Source organism: Labrus bergylta, chromosome 19, assembly GCF_963930695.1.
Source record: "Labrus bergylta chromosome 19, fLabBer1.1, whole genome shotgun sequence".
In the NCBI taxonomy this organism is placed as follows: Eukaryota; Metazoa; Chordata; class Actinopteri; order Labriformes; family Labridae; genus Labrus; species Labrus bergylta.
Window position 1 is genome coordinate 13,066,880 of NC_089213.1, and position 14,702 is coordinate 13,081,581.

The 14,702-nt window shown below is 44.6% G+C and overlaps 1 protein-coding gene across 25 annotated transcripts in view; it reads left to right on the plus strand.

Annotated features, from left to right (window-relative positions):
• LOC109997261 (regulating synaptic membrane exocytosis protein 2) overlaps positions 1 to 14,544 on the plus strand; it is a 44,027-nt gene extending 29,483 nt beyond the window's left edge. For 15 of the 25 annotated variants that reach the window (XM_065947895.1, XM_065947897.1, XM_065947894.1 and 12 more), the window contains 20 exons: positions 157 to 292; positions 1,333 to 1,440; positions 2,086 to 2,136; positions 2,233 to 2,301; positions 2,596 to 2,655; positions 3,443 to 3,610; positions 4,760 to 4,869; positions 6,200 to 6,784; positions 8,890 to 8,931; positions 9,110 to 9,148; positions 9,465 to 9,491; positions 10,131 to 10,153; positions 10,242 to 10,315; positions 11,431 to 11,580; positions 11,720 to 11,892; positions 12,263 to 12,398; positions 12,518 to 12,630; positions 12,768 to 12,869; positions 13,048 to 13,187; positions 13,937 to 14,544. In XM_065947895.1, the coding sequence (XP_065803967.1) occupies positions 157 to 292; positions 1,333 to 1,440; positions 2,086 to 2,136; positions 2,233 to 2,301; positions 2,596 to 2,655; positions 3,443 to 3,610; positions 4,760 to 4,869; positions 6,200 to 6,784; positions 8,890 to 8,931; positions 9,110 to 9,148; positions 9,465 to 9,491; positions 10,131 to 10,153; positions 10,242 to 10,315; positions 11,431 to 11,580; positions 11,720 to 11,892; positions 12,263 to 12,398; positions 12,518 to 12,630; positions 12,768 to 12,869; positions 13,048 to 13,187; positions 13,937 to 14,125 (2,495 nt within the window). In that variant the 3' untranslated portion in view covers positions 14,126 to 14,544. The remainder of the gene's footprint in view (positions 1 to 156; positions 293 to 1,332; positions 1,441 to 2,085; positions 2,137 to 2,232; positions 2,302 to 2,595; positions 2,656 to 3,442; positions 3,611 to 4,759; positions 4,870 to 6,199; positions 6,785 to 8,889; positions 8,932 to 9,109; positions 9,149 to 9,464; positions 9,492 to 10,130; positions 10,154 to 10,241; positions 10,316 to 11,430; positions 11,581 to 11,719; positions 11,893 to 12,262; positions 12,399 to 12,517; positions 12,631 to 12,767; positions 12,870 to 13,047; positions 13,188 to 13,936) is intronic. The other 10 variants (XM_065947912.1, XM_065947911.1, XM_065947901.1 and 7 more) reach the window with 10 other exon arrangements.
• Positions 14,545 to 14,702: the final 158 nt, after the last annotated feature.

Sequence of the window (14,702 nt, forward strand, 5' to 3'; positions counted from 1 at the left end):
CAAATGTTCTTATGAAATGAGCTTTTTGTTCTCTCTATATATCATTAAATATCTATATTTCATTATAGAACATAAATAACATAAGAGTGCTCATCATGTATCTGGTCTGCCTCAGTCTGTTGGTTTAAGCCCATCCCTCGTCCTCTGTGTTTCTAGACTACAGGCAAAATGGGCGGGACTTCCACAGCTCCACCCTCTCAGTGCCAGAGCAGGTGATGATGTCCAATCACAGCCCTCGATCCGACATGGTCCGGATGAGGTCACGGTCTCCGAGCCAGCCGCCTCCTCACAGGTAACTAGGGCCCTTTTTCAAACCAAGCCCTACACTCTACACCCTCCACCTCCGTGACACTCCATGTCCTGTGCACTCCGTTATAAGTCACACTGGCAGCTCAATGAAGTCCCCTTCATCAAGGGGTAGGGTATAAATACGGCAGCAGGCTTTGGGAAAAACTTCCCTCTCTCAGGCGGAAACAGGAACTGTGTGTTACCATGGTTTCTCAGCGGTATCTTGCAGGAACAGCTTTTTTTTTTGTAGCTAATGCATTCTGTAAAAATGTCTATGTAGATTATTCTTATTCTTCTTTAGTACGTTATATTATTAGTGTAGACTGTAACAAAACTATTAAATGGAGCCTACATTCTATATTGTAATTTATAATTTAAGTTAATTGATTGTAATTTCATAGAACAGGTTGTCCTAAATAATGCAAAGACAAGGAGACTACTGTTGAACATCAGAGCAGCGAAAAGTTTATTTTTTGTTGTAACTTCAGTTTTTATTGAGATTTCACAAAGACAGCAAAAGTAGAAAAATAAGAAATAAATATAAACAGTGAGAAGTTGTCTACAACATGATTTTATATTCTTTTGTTTTTATAACAGTCCCTGTAAATATAAAACACTTTACAATAAATAAACAACTGAATGAAGAAAGAAGAGTAGAGCTATATTTGATCCTCAGTACAGATATACATTTTAAGTTGTTAACGTCTGTATGATGATATTAAATATCTATCTTAGTTGGAGCAGTGTTTGGAGGCACTTGCACAGAACTTACAGGTCGCTTCCTCCATGACAACCGGACACAATAGGTGTTGCACATGATCTGTAAGTCGGCATCAGTGAAGACTCACTGGTTATCACTCCCCGCTCATTGGTTTGGGACAGACTTAATAAGGCGGACCCTCCGTGTGGACGCGCAAACCGAGGGGTAGTGGGTAGGGAGAAGGTGTAGTGGCTGGTTTGAAAAAGACCCTAGGAGTTTGACCCCTTGACCCTCTAAACTTTATAAGCTCACACTCTGACCTCTGACCTCTGACATGTTGCCAGCGGTAACCCTTTATACCCATTGTACCGCGAGGACGCAGTGCGGCTGTTGCGTGGCTCCAGAATGAGTCGAGCCTACTCTGACGCTGGTCAGTCCAGCAGCCTGGACAGGTAATTTTGGTCACCTACAACAATACACCTGACCTGGGTCACCTGGACACCGGCCAATCAGCTTACAGCCTGAGTCAAAATGTCTCTAAGTAACCACTGACATGGAAGTTCTTTGTTAAAGCAGTACAGAATTTAACAATAGATATGTAGCTGCTGAGCCAGAATCAGCAACACCTGCCCTGTCAGGTAAACCCTACCCCTCTTGGCTCAGCCGATAATACAACACAATGAAAAATCTGGACCAGGACCCAGGTCAGGACTGTTGCTGTGTAGTACTGGTTATAGTACTGGTTGTAATCCCAGGTAGTCCCTTTGGTAGAACTGGTCTAATGACTTCTTTTGTTTCTCATTAATAAACTGTCAAACTAGTCGCACACTTCTAAGTTTCACTACGGCTTGTTTCACGACGACACCTTCAATTTGATTCTGAGCTAGTGTTAGTTTGAAAAGGTAGCTATACTTCTGGGTTTGAGTGGACTGCACTAACCATAAGCCTAACCTTAACATACTGCTGGTTTTATAGGCTGTTGTATTTGTTGTTGTCAAAGGGCTAGTTTTAGACTAGTTTGTAGTTCTATTTGTAGTACAGTTTGTAGTACATTTGGCAGTACTGGACCGTCTGACTGCTTGTCTCCATGTATGTAGGCGGTGTCTAAGGAGAATGTCGGTTGCCAACTCTCTCGATTCCCAAGACAGGTACTGCATCTGTAGAAGGAATACTCACAGCTGTAGTATTAGTGCCCAGTGAACTCTTTAGATTCTCATCTACCTGTATGTGTTTCTGTGTGTAAGGTATGTTAATGGTCCTAACCAAATTCACTGGACAAACCATATGGTGAATGGAAGCTGTGAGGACTTCAGGTGAGCCCTGGGCATTATGGGAATTGTAGTGTTAGATGATAAACATGAACACTATGGGGTAGTTTATTCTGAAACACATCTTATTGTTGATCAGTCAATGGATGGTGAGAGTGACCTGTCCAGGTGTGTTGTTGAGGGGGCCCCTGTCAGGATAAGCAGGGTCTAAAGTCCTCTGAAGAACACACCTGGACCCACTGATGACAGTACTTGTAGGTACAGGTGTGTTTTAGGTTGTAAGGTCAGGTAGGATTTGTTGTTCATGTGTTGGAGTTCTGATATGTTTCTGTCATGCAGTCAGGACTTCATCCCTGACTTCCCCTACGAACCCGACCTCTATGACGAGGAGCTGCTCAGGTAAACAGTTTGACCTTCAGATAGTTTGACCTTCAGATGGTTTGATAGATGTAGGTTCAGTTAACATTAGCTGTTAACATTTAATGTGCTCCCCTCCCCCGTCATACAGCCAACTAAACTTAGTACGTACACGTGTTTTTAAGAATGCACAGGTGTCTCTACACAGGTGTCTCTAAGTATACACAGGTGTCTCTAAGTATACACAGGTGTCTCCAAGTATACACAGGTGTCTCAGAGTATACACAGGTGTCTCCAAGTATACACAGGTGTCTCAGAGTATACACAGGTGTCTCAGAGTATACACAGGTGTCTCTAAGTATACACAGGTGTCTCTAAGTATACACAGGTGTCTCCAAGTATACACAGGTGTCTCAGAGTATACACAGGTGTCTCTAAGAATGCACAGGTGTCTTTAAGTATGCACAGGTGTGTGGAGGAGTTCAGTGAGAATACTCCTTTGTGAACAGATTAAACTTTGCTGCGCACAACCCTAAAATTCCGAGCATCCTTTGCAGTGTCTGTTATGTGACAGGACACCTCATTTAAATTCCATATTCTTTTTCTTTGGTGATTGATTTCCTGTTTTCAGTGCCTTAAAGTTCCTGTTCACCTGCTCTGCAGCCCTCCACAGGTATGACAAGCTGACGGTCATCTTGGTGATGTGACTTAGTCTTTTTCCAGGTGGAGTGGATGACGGTTGCCATGACGATGTGACTAACTAATCCCTCTCCTAGGTGCAAAGGTTGTCACTGTTAAAGTGGGTAACGATTGTCATGGTGATGTGCAGGTTCAGTCGTGGCATGGACCGGCGGGATTACTACAGTCGCTCTCGCTCAGCTGACCAGCGAGCAATGGCCCACCGACCCGTCTACACCCGCTCCCACTCCACTGACCGAGCTGACTCCACTCATTTGAGATCCAGACACTCTGCCCCCCCCTCTCCTGCTCCAACCAGGTGACCTGCAGCCGACCAATCAGAGATAACAGCTCTGTCTCAGTCTGTTTGATGGAAATGGTTCCATTGAAAGAAGCACGCTGTCTCTGTGAACATTGACCCCACCCCTTTTCTTTTAAACCTTTCTCGTCTGCTTCCTGATTGGCTGATCTCCCAATGACATCACACTGCAACCTACACCTACATCTATCATCTGTCTGTCTGTCTGTCTGTCTGCCTGTCTGTCTGTCTGTCAGTCTGTGTGTCTGTGTGTCTGTGTGTCTGTCTGTCTGTCTGTGTGTCTGTCTGTCTGTGTGTCTGTCTGTCTGTGTCTGTCTGTCTGTCTGTCTGTCTGTCTGCCTGTCTGTCTCTCTCTGTCTGTGTGTCTGTCTGTCATAGATATATTTTTTACCCTCACTTTGAATTTAATTTCTCACTCATGTCAAGCATATTTTTCAGTATGCTGGTGATTGTTTGTTGTTTGTTTGATTTGTTGTTTATTTATTGTTTACATTTTGCTGATGTTGATGTTTTTCTTGTGCTGTTTGAGCAGGTGACAAAGCTTGCTGTGTGTTTCCTGTGTGTTGTTTTTAGCACACAGGAATTCCTGTGTGTTGTTTTTAGCTGAGACAGAAAACTGATGTTCATTCTGTTTTGAAATGTTTGCTGCAGCAGGACGCAGTTGGAGTTTGGCGTTGAGACTCCGCCCTCATCACACATTTTACCTGCATAAATCTGAGCAGTGATGAGGGAATATCTAGACCTTCAGGTCTAGCCTGCAGGTGGATGCTGGATCGAACATCGGCCCAGAGCAGCTAGGGACAGATCAGCGGTGGACTGACAGGAGGGCAGAAAGCAGAACTGAAAGAGAGCTTCTGATTGGTTTAAATCAGTGACTGCAGTTGATCTGTTTATACATCTGATTGGCGCTGCTGTGATGCTAACCGTAAACAGCAACGCATTGGCTTCAGGTTTCACCCTCTTGAGACGGTTAGGCCTACCCTGTTACCATGGAGACAGTGTCCTGTGATCACAGATATCATCTAGAGACACTAGCTTTTTTCCAGCTTGTAGCGTAGGTTAGCTAACAGTAGAGACTCTTTTATGCTCTGAACTCTGACCTTTGAGCTGCTGTTGGTGGGTAGTCTAAATTATATTATTATCCAACAGGACAAACCCACGTTGTGGATCAAGTCAGACAAGTCCATCGGGAACGCCGATCTGCAGCCGCAGAGGACGCCAGTTGCCTATCGTCCCACCACAAGGACCTCCGGACAGAAGTACGTATTTTTGTCTGTGACAGATGACGAGTCAACAGCCAATCAGCTGCTGGCACTGACCTGATGCGTGCAGAGCAGGGCTCACAGTAGGAGAGCACTGATCAGACCACAGCTTTCAGAACGCTTTGGGGTCTCTAGTGTTGATAGTGACATCCTTCAGGTTGATGACAACCTCACCAGGTTTATAAGAAAACTCATAAAGCACAGATACATCTGAACCCAAGAACAGCTGTAAAGAAAAAGTAATCTCTGTGTTTTTTCGTCTGGCTGCTTTGACCTCTCCGTATTTTGTCAGGAGATCCTCAGAGATGTTTCATATCTATGTGTGAAGGAACAGCTGTAAGGGTGGCTAAAAAGGATTTAATCTAAGTATTCTCAAGAAAGAAAAGAGTGTGTGTGTGTGTGTGTGTGTGTGTGTGTGTGTGTGTGTGTGTGTGTGTGTGTGTGTGTATTTGAGACATATAGCTGAGTGTCATCAGCATAAAGACTGATTCTAACTTACTTAAGGGAGACTAGTGTGAATGTGAATCTTATTTCTGCTACTGAGAGATACACTGACTCCCATCAGGTGGAACTAACCAACTCACAGCTTCTAAAAGGACAACATTTCTCAGCATGCTTTGGGGCAAACCATATGTTATGTTAAGTCTTCTTTCACTGATCCCAACTGTTACCTGTTCTCAGGAAAACCAGAGAAAGAAAAATGGTACGAGTTGTAGAATATTCTCTTTTGACTCTACAGCGAAGCGGAGCATTGTGTTCTAGCAATCTAGGTTCTAGCGCAAGTGTGCAACCACACAGATCACAGTGTGTACCTGTGTGCACTGTGTCAAATGTTGTACTACATCTGAACACAAAGCCACAGTTAGCAGTCAGCACCCTGCAGCCCTCTGTAACGCTCCCTCTGTCAGAGGACTGGGTTATGCTGTCCTGTAAGGTTTGTAAGAAGAGTAACTAGATATTATTGGAGACAAATTCGACACACATACTTGGTAAGATTTGAGTTTGTGCAGTAGGTGATCTCTGGTCAGGTAATAATAAACTGACAAAAGAGTCCAGCTCTGTCCCCTCCACACTCACTAGCGACCTAAACACCCAACTGAATGACTGAAGCAAAGACACACAGACAAGGCGACGGTTTAGATCATTAGTCACAGTTAATATCATTACCCTAACCCTAACATTAGTTTATATGGTGATCTCAGTATTTTAGCTTTAGTGAAGCTGAACATAAGAAACTGTTTGCCACGTCATCTCCTCTCAGTTTGTCTGTTTTCATCGCTCTGATCATCTTTCATTCTTTTCTCTAAAATCTGTTTCTGTCCATCAGTTTTGGCTACACCCATCTCAGGAGCATCAACTCCGCATCATCAGGTCCCTCCACCTGGCCTCAAACAAGCCCCCCTCTCTAATCATCCTCCTCTTATAAGACTCCAAGCCCCGCACCCTACTACTGGCCCAGCCCATCCACCTACTGTTCCTTCACCCGCGCCACTACCTGCTCCAGTCCAAGTGCAAGTCTCGCCCCCTGCTCAAGCCCCAGACCAAGCCCCTCCCCCAGCTCAAACATCTGCCAAAGCCCCTCCACCAGCTCTATCATCTGCCCAAGCTCCGCCCCCAGTCCCTAATCAAGTTGAAGCCCCAACCCAACCTCCCACTGCACCACCTGCACAAGCCCCTCCCCCAGCTCCTGTACAAATCCAAGCCCCTCCCCCAGCTCCTGTACAAATCCAAGCCCCTCCGCCAGCTCCTGCACAAATCCAAGCCCCACCTCCAGCTGCTGCTCTTTCCCCTCCAGCAGCTGAAATTCAATCTCAGCCACCTATTGACCTCCCCCAGCTCCCTGCACCTACCCCAACACCTTCACCTTCACCTTCACCTGTACCGTCCCCTGCCCCCACCCCACAGACTCCAGGTGTGTACCTCAAAGTTGTTTATCCAGTCATTCCAGTTCAGTAACCAGTAGAACTATTAGAACCAGTTGGACCAATAGGACCAGTAGACCGGTCAAACCAGTAGGATCAGTAGAACCAGTAAAACCAGTAGGATCAGTAGAACCAGTAAAACCAGTAGGACCTTTAGAACCAATCACCAGTAGGATCAGTAGGTAGTGACAGGTGTGTATGTTTTTGTGCAGTTTATTAGTCTTAAAGAAACATGCACATGATCAGGTATGAACAGAGGTGTACCTGCTTGAACATTCTCACTTCCTGCTCCACTCACCTGTGTTCATCTGTCAGGTGTGTTTTCAGAACTCAGAGGTGAAGATGCTCTGTTTTCCTCTGACGTCACTCTCTGGGTGTAAAGCTCAAACACTATAATCAAGTGATACTGATCGGTTCAATGTTTGATCATAGTAAAAATATGAATACTCTGAAAAAGTTTGGAGCTGATCACCTGTTGATGATCACCTGTAGCTGATCACCTGTTGTTGATCACCTGGGGCCCGTTTCTGAAAGAAGGTTTAGTGCAAACTCTGAGTCAGTTAACCCTGAAACCCTGAAACTCTGGGTATTCCGTTTCAGAAGGGGAGGTCACTCAAACCCGAGAAAGAGGGGTAACTCCATTAATTAATAAACTAAATGGGATGAAGGTGAGAGGATATTAAGCCTAGGCTGTGTGTGAATTCAGCTTTATGTTGGGAATAAAGTTAATGCACATTCAAATAGACTCTGAATGACGTTAACTTTGAATCTATATGAGCCTTGATGTTCTTATTTAATTTTGAGCTGTTTTAAAGTCGCCTTTCTTCTGCTTGATTACATCTTATTGAAAATAAATTTTAGGTTTAATAGGCCTACAATTCCACCAGATTTGATCTGCAATAGGCCTATAATAATTCTGATTAATTATTAAATATTAAATTAATAGACTTCATTACGCGCTGACTCGAGCAGCTATTTTCTCTTACCCCACTTCTCTCTCCTTTGCTGCTGCGCTGCAGCATTGTTCCTTTTTTTCCTTCTTGAAACCTGTTCATAGTCTCCGTATGTCCGCATGAAGATATGCTAGATATTTTGAGATGGTTAAAGTAGGAGGATCTCTTTTTTGTCACCTGTTGCCATGGTGAATCGTAGAATCAGGATGCCATTTGTGTTGGCTTTTTATCATCGTGGTGCACGCGCTGAACACCGAGTGGACCTACTGAGAGTTGATTTAACAAATTCAAATCTGCTGATCTGGAACCAGGAACTCAGAGTTTCCCATCTGAGAGTAAATCAACTCAGAGCTCAGGGTTAGACTGAGGGTTTGTTCAACCTTCTTTCAGAAACGGGCCCCTGTTGTTGATCACCTGTTGTTGTTGATCACCTTAAGATGATCACCTGATGATGATTACCTGTTGTTGTTGTTGTTGATAACCTGATGATGATCACCTGTTGTTGTTGATCACCTGTTGTTGTTGATCACCTGTTGTTGATGATCACATGTTGTTGTTGATCACAGGTTCTCCAACACGTTTTGACAGATTTCCTCTTATTTCAAATATCGGATCGAAGAGAAGCTGTGACACACGATGACCACGAGTCATCTTTTGTTTTTGACCCCCTGAGTGTGATGTCAGAGGAAAATGGTCGCCATCTGAATGTTAGACAAATAAGCCTTTTTTCAGAGTGAGATTCCGTAGCAGTTGGCCAAAGCCCCAATTAATATTGGTACCCCATTCTGTTCTTTCACATTGTGTACGACATGTTGGGGCTCCACTCACAAAGCACTGCTCTCCCTCGCTGGCTCCGCCCTCTTACAGTGATCCCGTCTCGTCCCTGTGTAGGGTTCTGTTACCTCCCCTGATGGCAGCACAGTGGTGGGATCACTTTGGCCCTCATTACTCCTCCAATGTTCACACTGAAGGAGAAAGTCACAGGGACGTTACTATCACACTCTGAAACGGATGGTCCCTTTGTATACTGACCTTATACATGGACACATATCATAAACATTGTTTTAACATGTGGTCACTCATGCACTCCCTCTCCCTCTTTGTCTACGTCTCTCACATAACACCTCACCTGTCGGCTGCAGAGCCTGACAGACGCTCAGCCACACCTGGAGGGACCAGGAAAGGTGAGTTAGGGTCTCAGGTGGATTAGATGATGCGTTCAGGTGACGTTGGTCAGATGTTAGTGTCTAGGTGTGTGTGTGGGGGACAATGTGTGATCCTGCTGGTTTGATTGGTTTGGTATAAGAAGGATCACCTGAGAAGATAGTCTGACCAATCATCTGTCTCTCTGCTGTGATGCAGAGGTCACATGGGAGGACCAGCAAAAGAAAACAGCCAATGGTACAGTACCTCCTATTAGCCACACCTACCTTCAGACTCGTAGTCCCACCCCTTCTAGAAACTCCAGATGTACTGTTAGCCTTATATAGACTTCCTGTCAATTTAGTGACCATCCATTGGTCTGTACATCCATCCATTCAATTATTCAGCCTTTCATTCTGTCTTGTTTGTAAATCTCTTCTTGTTAAGTCTCTTTTCTCTTTTATCATCTTTATCATCATCACCCTAACCATCATCATCGTCACATCACCATCATCATCATCATCACCATCATCATCACCATTATCACCACTCTTTGCATGGTTTGAATGTGAAGGCGAGGTGTTGTCAGCGAGTTCAGACGGTAAATATTCATTTGATAGATTGATTTCACTCTTAAAGGATTCATCTGAAATGTTCATTTGTACCGCCAATGAGAGCCTTTGTTGAAAGGAGGTACTTCTCCCTGTTCTGACGGCCAATTGCACGTGAATGTGCCGATGACTAACATTTCCTGTAGCCAATGAAATTCTCAGAACATGGATGTGTTTCTTCTATCAATACCTCAGGGTTATTCCTTCAGGCACACACTTAGGAGATGGATTTAAAGTAGGAGTGGTTTTCAGAACTGCATTCAAAGTATGGATAAGGTGACGTTTATAGCAAGACAGGCTATTGGCCATGAACTATTGGGAAAACAGACACATCGGTGTAACATTAGACACTCCCATATATCTGGAATAGAATGATCCTTGTGTGACGCGATGTCAGAGATGTGGGCAGGCCCAACATTTACCATGTTGTTTATTAAGCTGAAAGTTACATTGTTGTGTGTTGTTTGTAATGTGAATCAGAGCTACTGTTACTGAAGCTGATTGGTTGTTTGATTCATGCTGTGATGTCACTTTAGTCTTGATTCAGTGACATCTCTGTAACTTTGACGCTTTGATATTAAATGACCAAACTATGACGTCAGAACTAACGTTCTGTTGTGTCTCTGCAGGTGGGATGAAGGATCCATTAAAGGTAAGCTGCCATCATATCACATGATTATAACATCACTGATGATGTCACTCACCTGCTTACCTGTGCTCTGCTCTGTCTGCGTGTCCAGATGCGAGACAGTCTGTCCTTTAAATCATCAGACAGTGATGTCAGCGAGATGTCGGCCATGTCCAATGATACACGGTGAGTACTGAGGAACAGGTGACACCAGCAACCAATCACAGAGCAGAGATCAGAACATGTGTTATGCCAACACAGGGTTCAGTTTTTTATTTTTTTTTAAGATTTATTTTTGGGCTTTTTGTGCCTTTAATGGAGAGATAGGACAGTGGACAGAGTTGGAAATCAGGGAGAGAGAGCGTGGGGATTGACATGCGGGAAAGGAGCCACAGGTTGGATTGGATTCCTGGTCCGCCCGCTTGGAGGACTATACCCTCCATACATGGGTCGCACACACTAACCACTGAACCACCAGCGCCCCCAGGGTTCAGTTTTAACCTGGTCCTGGTTTACACAGCTGTGACTGCAGCTACAACACAGACGCTAAATCCAGTTTAAACTGTCAGAGCTGGGCTGTGATAGGTCACTTATAAACACATTGAGGTCTAATAAATTATTAATTTAATATTTCACACAGTCATTTTCTGCAGGATCCTCTCATCGTAGTGTTGTCCTCATTAAATCAGTGTGAGTGATGCAGAGTAAACAGAGACAGGTGAGAACAGGTGACGACACCTGAGATCTCTGACTAACTCTGATATACCAGGATGTTAATTTGCCTGCAGAGTGAGAGATGAAAACAGCTAATTGGAAAAAAAAGACTCCGATCATCATCAATATTAAAGGAGCAATATGTAACTCTGACACCTAGCATTTAAAATGTGTACTGCAGTCCAAATTCACAACATTGGCGAGAGCTGTCTCCCCCCACCTCGTCCTCCCTAGAATCAACTACCTTCATGCTGTCAATAATTTAAAATATTAGCGTCAGTAATTCAGATCTAAATGTTGATCTAAATGTTGTATAAAAATATAGAAGAGGCATGATACTTATCCCGTTTTTGATAGCATGTTAGCATCCTAATATAAATCTGATAGCATGACACCGCCGGCTGCTTCTGAAATACTTTTTAAGGTGTGCTACCAAATCTTTTAGCATGTGCTAGCTTTCCTGTTTCTATAGCATTGTAAACATATATTAGCTGTCTTGGTTCTGTTAGCATGTGCTTGTCATCTTGTCTCTTGTTGTGTTCTTCTTTCTGCATGCTTCTTTTCTCTCCTCTTATTGACTGGGACAGTCGGGCGGAGGCTGTTGAAGGCCAATCAGGGGAGTTGGGGATGGGGTCAGAGGGAACAGAGAAAGTAGCTGGGGAGGCAGAGGGCGGGGCCAAACTTCAGAAGAGTGAATCAGTGGATGAAGGAGAGGAGGCGGAGCCTGAGCCTGCAAAGTAAGCAACTGACTTTTGTGATAGACAGCAATCATGACCCAATCCACTTCCTCTGTGTTGCAACGAAACTCCTTCCCCCTAATCTTTTGTCACACCTCTTAATCTGGATAAATGTGGTTGTTTACCTCTGTGCCTGCAGGGTGGCAGCACCTCTCACCAAGTCATCAAGCGTGGGTGGGGAAATTTGTTCATTAGGAAGAAATGATGACGATGATGACGACAAGAAGCGGCGCTCAAGCTTTGGAGCGAAGATGATGGGAATGGTTGGATTGGGAAAGAAGAGTCAGAGCGCGTCCCAGCTGAACCCAGAGGGTTAGTCCGAATCCAACCAGTATCAGGAGTTCATCCAGTAAATCCAGAAACCAGAATCCAGAAATCTTTACAGACACAGAACCTTTTTACAGACAGAGAACATCTTTAAAGACACAGAACATCTTTACAGACACAGAACATCTTTGGGCCGGACTAGAAGAAGGGCTTTATTTTTTATTGTCAGACTTTTCTCACTTTTTAATCTTTAAGTTTAACCAATTAACATGCGCAGAGCCAGACCCTCGTCAGCTCTGATTAGTTGATGACTGATTGTTGTTTTAAGTCTCTGCTGCCTCCTGCAGTTGGGTTTACGAACTGCTGATATTCAGTGTTGTTCTCTGTCTCTCTTTTACTCGCTCTGTCTTTCCAGAGGAGGAGAAGAAGAAGAAGGTTGTGAGACTTCCTGTTCAGAGGAGTGTAGAGACCGGATTGGCCGTTGAGTTTAAATCTCGTTTTACTCGACAGCAGAGCCGAGACCCGGACGCTGAGGAACCCAAACCTGGAGCGTACGAATCATTTCTTCCTACACCAAATACCAAATTTCACTGACGTTTCAGTTTGATTAAATCTGATTTTTATGAAGTTCTCTGTATTAACTTTTAATTATTTGAGTCTGTCTTTGCAGCTTGATATTTCCAGGGGTGAAGCTGGCGTCAGACAAACAATTCACTGGCTTTCTGGAAGGATTAGGCCCCGCCCAGCTGGCTGGACGGCAGACTCTGGCCACGCCCCCTATGGGTAATGACCAATCAAAAACGGTTTCGATGTATTCACTCTGAACCTGTCCACATTGTAACCAGTCCACCTGAAAACACACTCTTCACTTTTGTGACACCACATAACTGAGCTCCTCTGATTGGCTGTGTTGTGATAAGGTGACATCCAGATAGGGATGGTGTACAGGAAGGAGCGTCTGGACGTGGAGGTCATCCGAGCCCGGGGGCTCGTGGGAAAGCAAGGCAACAAAAACACCCCAGGTAAAAACACACAATCACACTACACAGAATCACACTAAACACAATCACACTACACACAATCACACTACACACATTCATACTACACACAAATACACTAGTTTGTGTATAAAGCAGCTGAGCTCTGTGTACTTATGATATAGAATTGTGTGTGTGCGTGTGTGTGTGTGTTTGTGTGTAGCACCCTATGTGAAGGTGTACCTGATGGATAACGGGAAGTGTGTGTTGAAGAGAAGAACTCGTTTGGCGAGAAAAACTCTTGATCCTCTTTATCAACAACAACTTCAGTTTGAGGAGAACCCCGAGGGCAAAGTACTGCAGGTAACAAACACACTCACACACACACTCATAATATATACTGTATAGAGGCCTACACAGGGACGTAGTGGTTCGTTGGTTCCTCGCTTCATAGCTGGAACTTTCTGACAGAAGATTATTAGTGGAGTGTATTAATGTTCTCCTGTCTCATGTTTGGGTTCTGTTCAGGTTCTCCCACAGTCCACTGACATGCTCATTAATGACTCATAGGTGTGAATGGGAGTGTGTCTGGTTGTCTGTCTTAAGGCCCTGACACACCAAGCAGACGGCAAAGAACTAGTGGTGACGAAAAAAAGTTGAAAATGGCGCTGGCGTTGTCAGCCCTTGGTCTTTTATTAGTGGAACAACCACGACGGCTCCTCCGAATCAACATGTAGAATCAGCCAAAAAAGGGCCAACTGGGGCCGATGGGTAGCGACGGAGCTGGACACACTGCAAAAACTAGGGGGGCGACCGCTCAGCGACAGGCTGACGGTCTCCTTGGTGTGTCAGGGCCTTTTGTCAGTGTTTAACCAGCGACCACCTATCATCCAATGACAGCTGGGATCGGCTCCAGCGCCTCGCTGCCCTGAACAAGATTTACAGCAGAGATAATGAATGTATATATAGAGATATTCACACATCTAACCTGTCTCTTTGTCCCACCTGTCTCACTCTTTCCTCCTGGATCTCTCTCTCCTCCTGTCCCTCTCTCTCCTGGCCCTCTCTCTCCTCCTGTCCATCTCTCTCCCCGTGTCTGTCTCTCTCTGTAGATCATCGTGTGGGGGGATTACGGGCGGATGGATCATAAATCCTTCATGGGTTCTGCTCAAATCTTATTGGACGATCTAGATCTGTCCAACATGGTGATTGGCTGGTTTAAACTGTTTCCTGCCACCTCATTGGTGGATCCCGCCTTGGCCCCGCTGACCAATAAAGAGACAGAGGGCAGCAAGTCATAGCATCAGGAGCCGGACACTTGCCATAGTAACAGAGGAGGAGATCTGTGGTTAACGGCCTAAAAAGATTTCCTCAGCTGCTGCATACTGCATGGTGACATCATAGCATCAACGCTTGGAGGCTCCGCCCCCTGACGCTCAGGCAGGAAATTATCCTTAAAGGGAGAGCAAGGCACCACTGCCAGGGATGCTGGGAAAAAATGGACCAGAATCCAAGCGCTCTTTAGCTGACGACCAATCACAACAGCTCTCCAGAAACTATGTGCAGAATCTGCAGACGGATCATTTCCACAGAGACGAAGGAAAACAGACCGCGGTTCTCTAAGTGTTTGCATGGAACGATAAAAATCAGAACATTAAAACAAACTGTGAGATAAAGAAGCTGAGAACTAAAAATAAAAATAAAAGATTCTCAACACTGATCGGTTCTCTCACAATGTGTTCTACATGACATCACTCTGGTTCTATAAAGGTTCTCCAGGTATCAGGGACATCACTCTGGTTCTAAAAAGGTTCTCCAGGTATCACTGACATCACTCTGGTTCTAAAAAGGTTCTCCAGGTATCAGGGACATCACTCT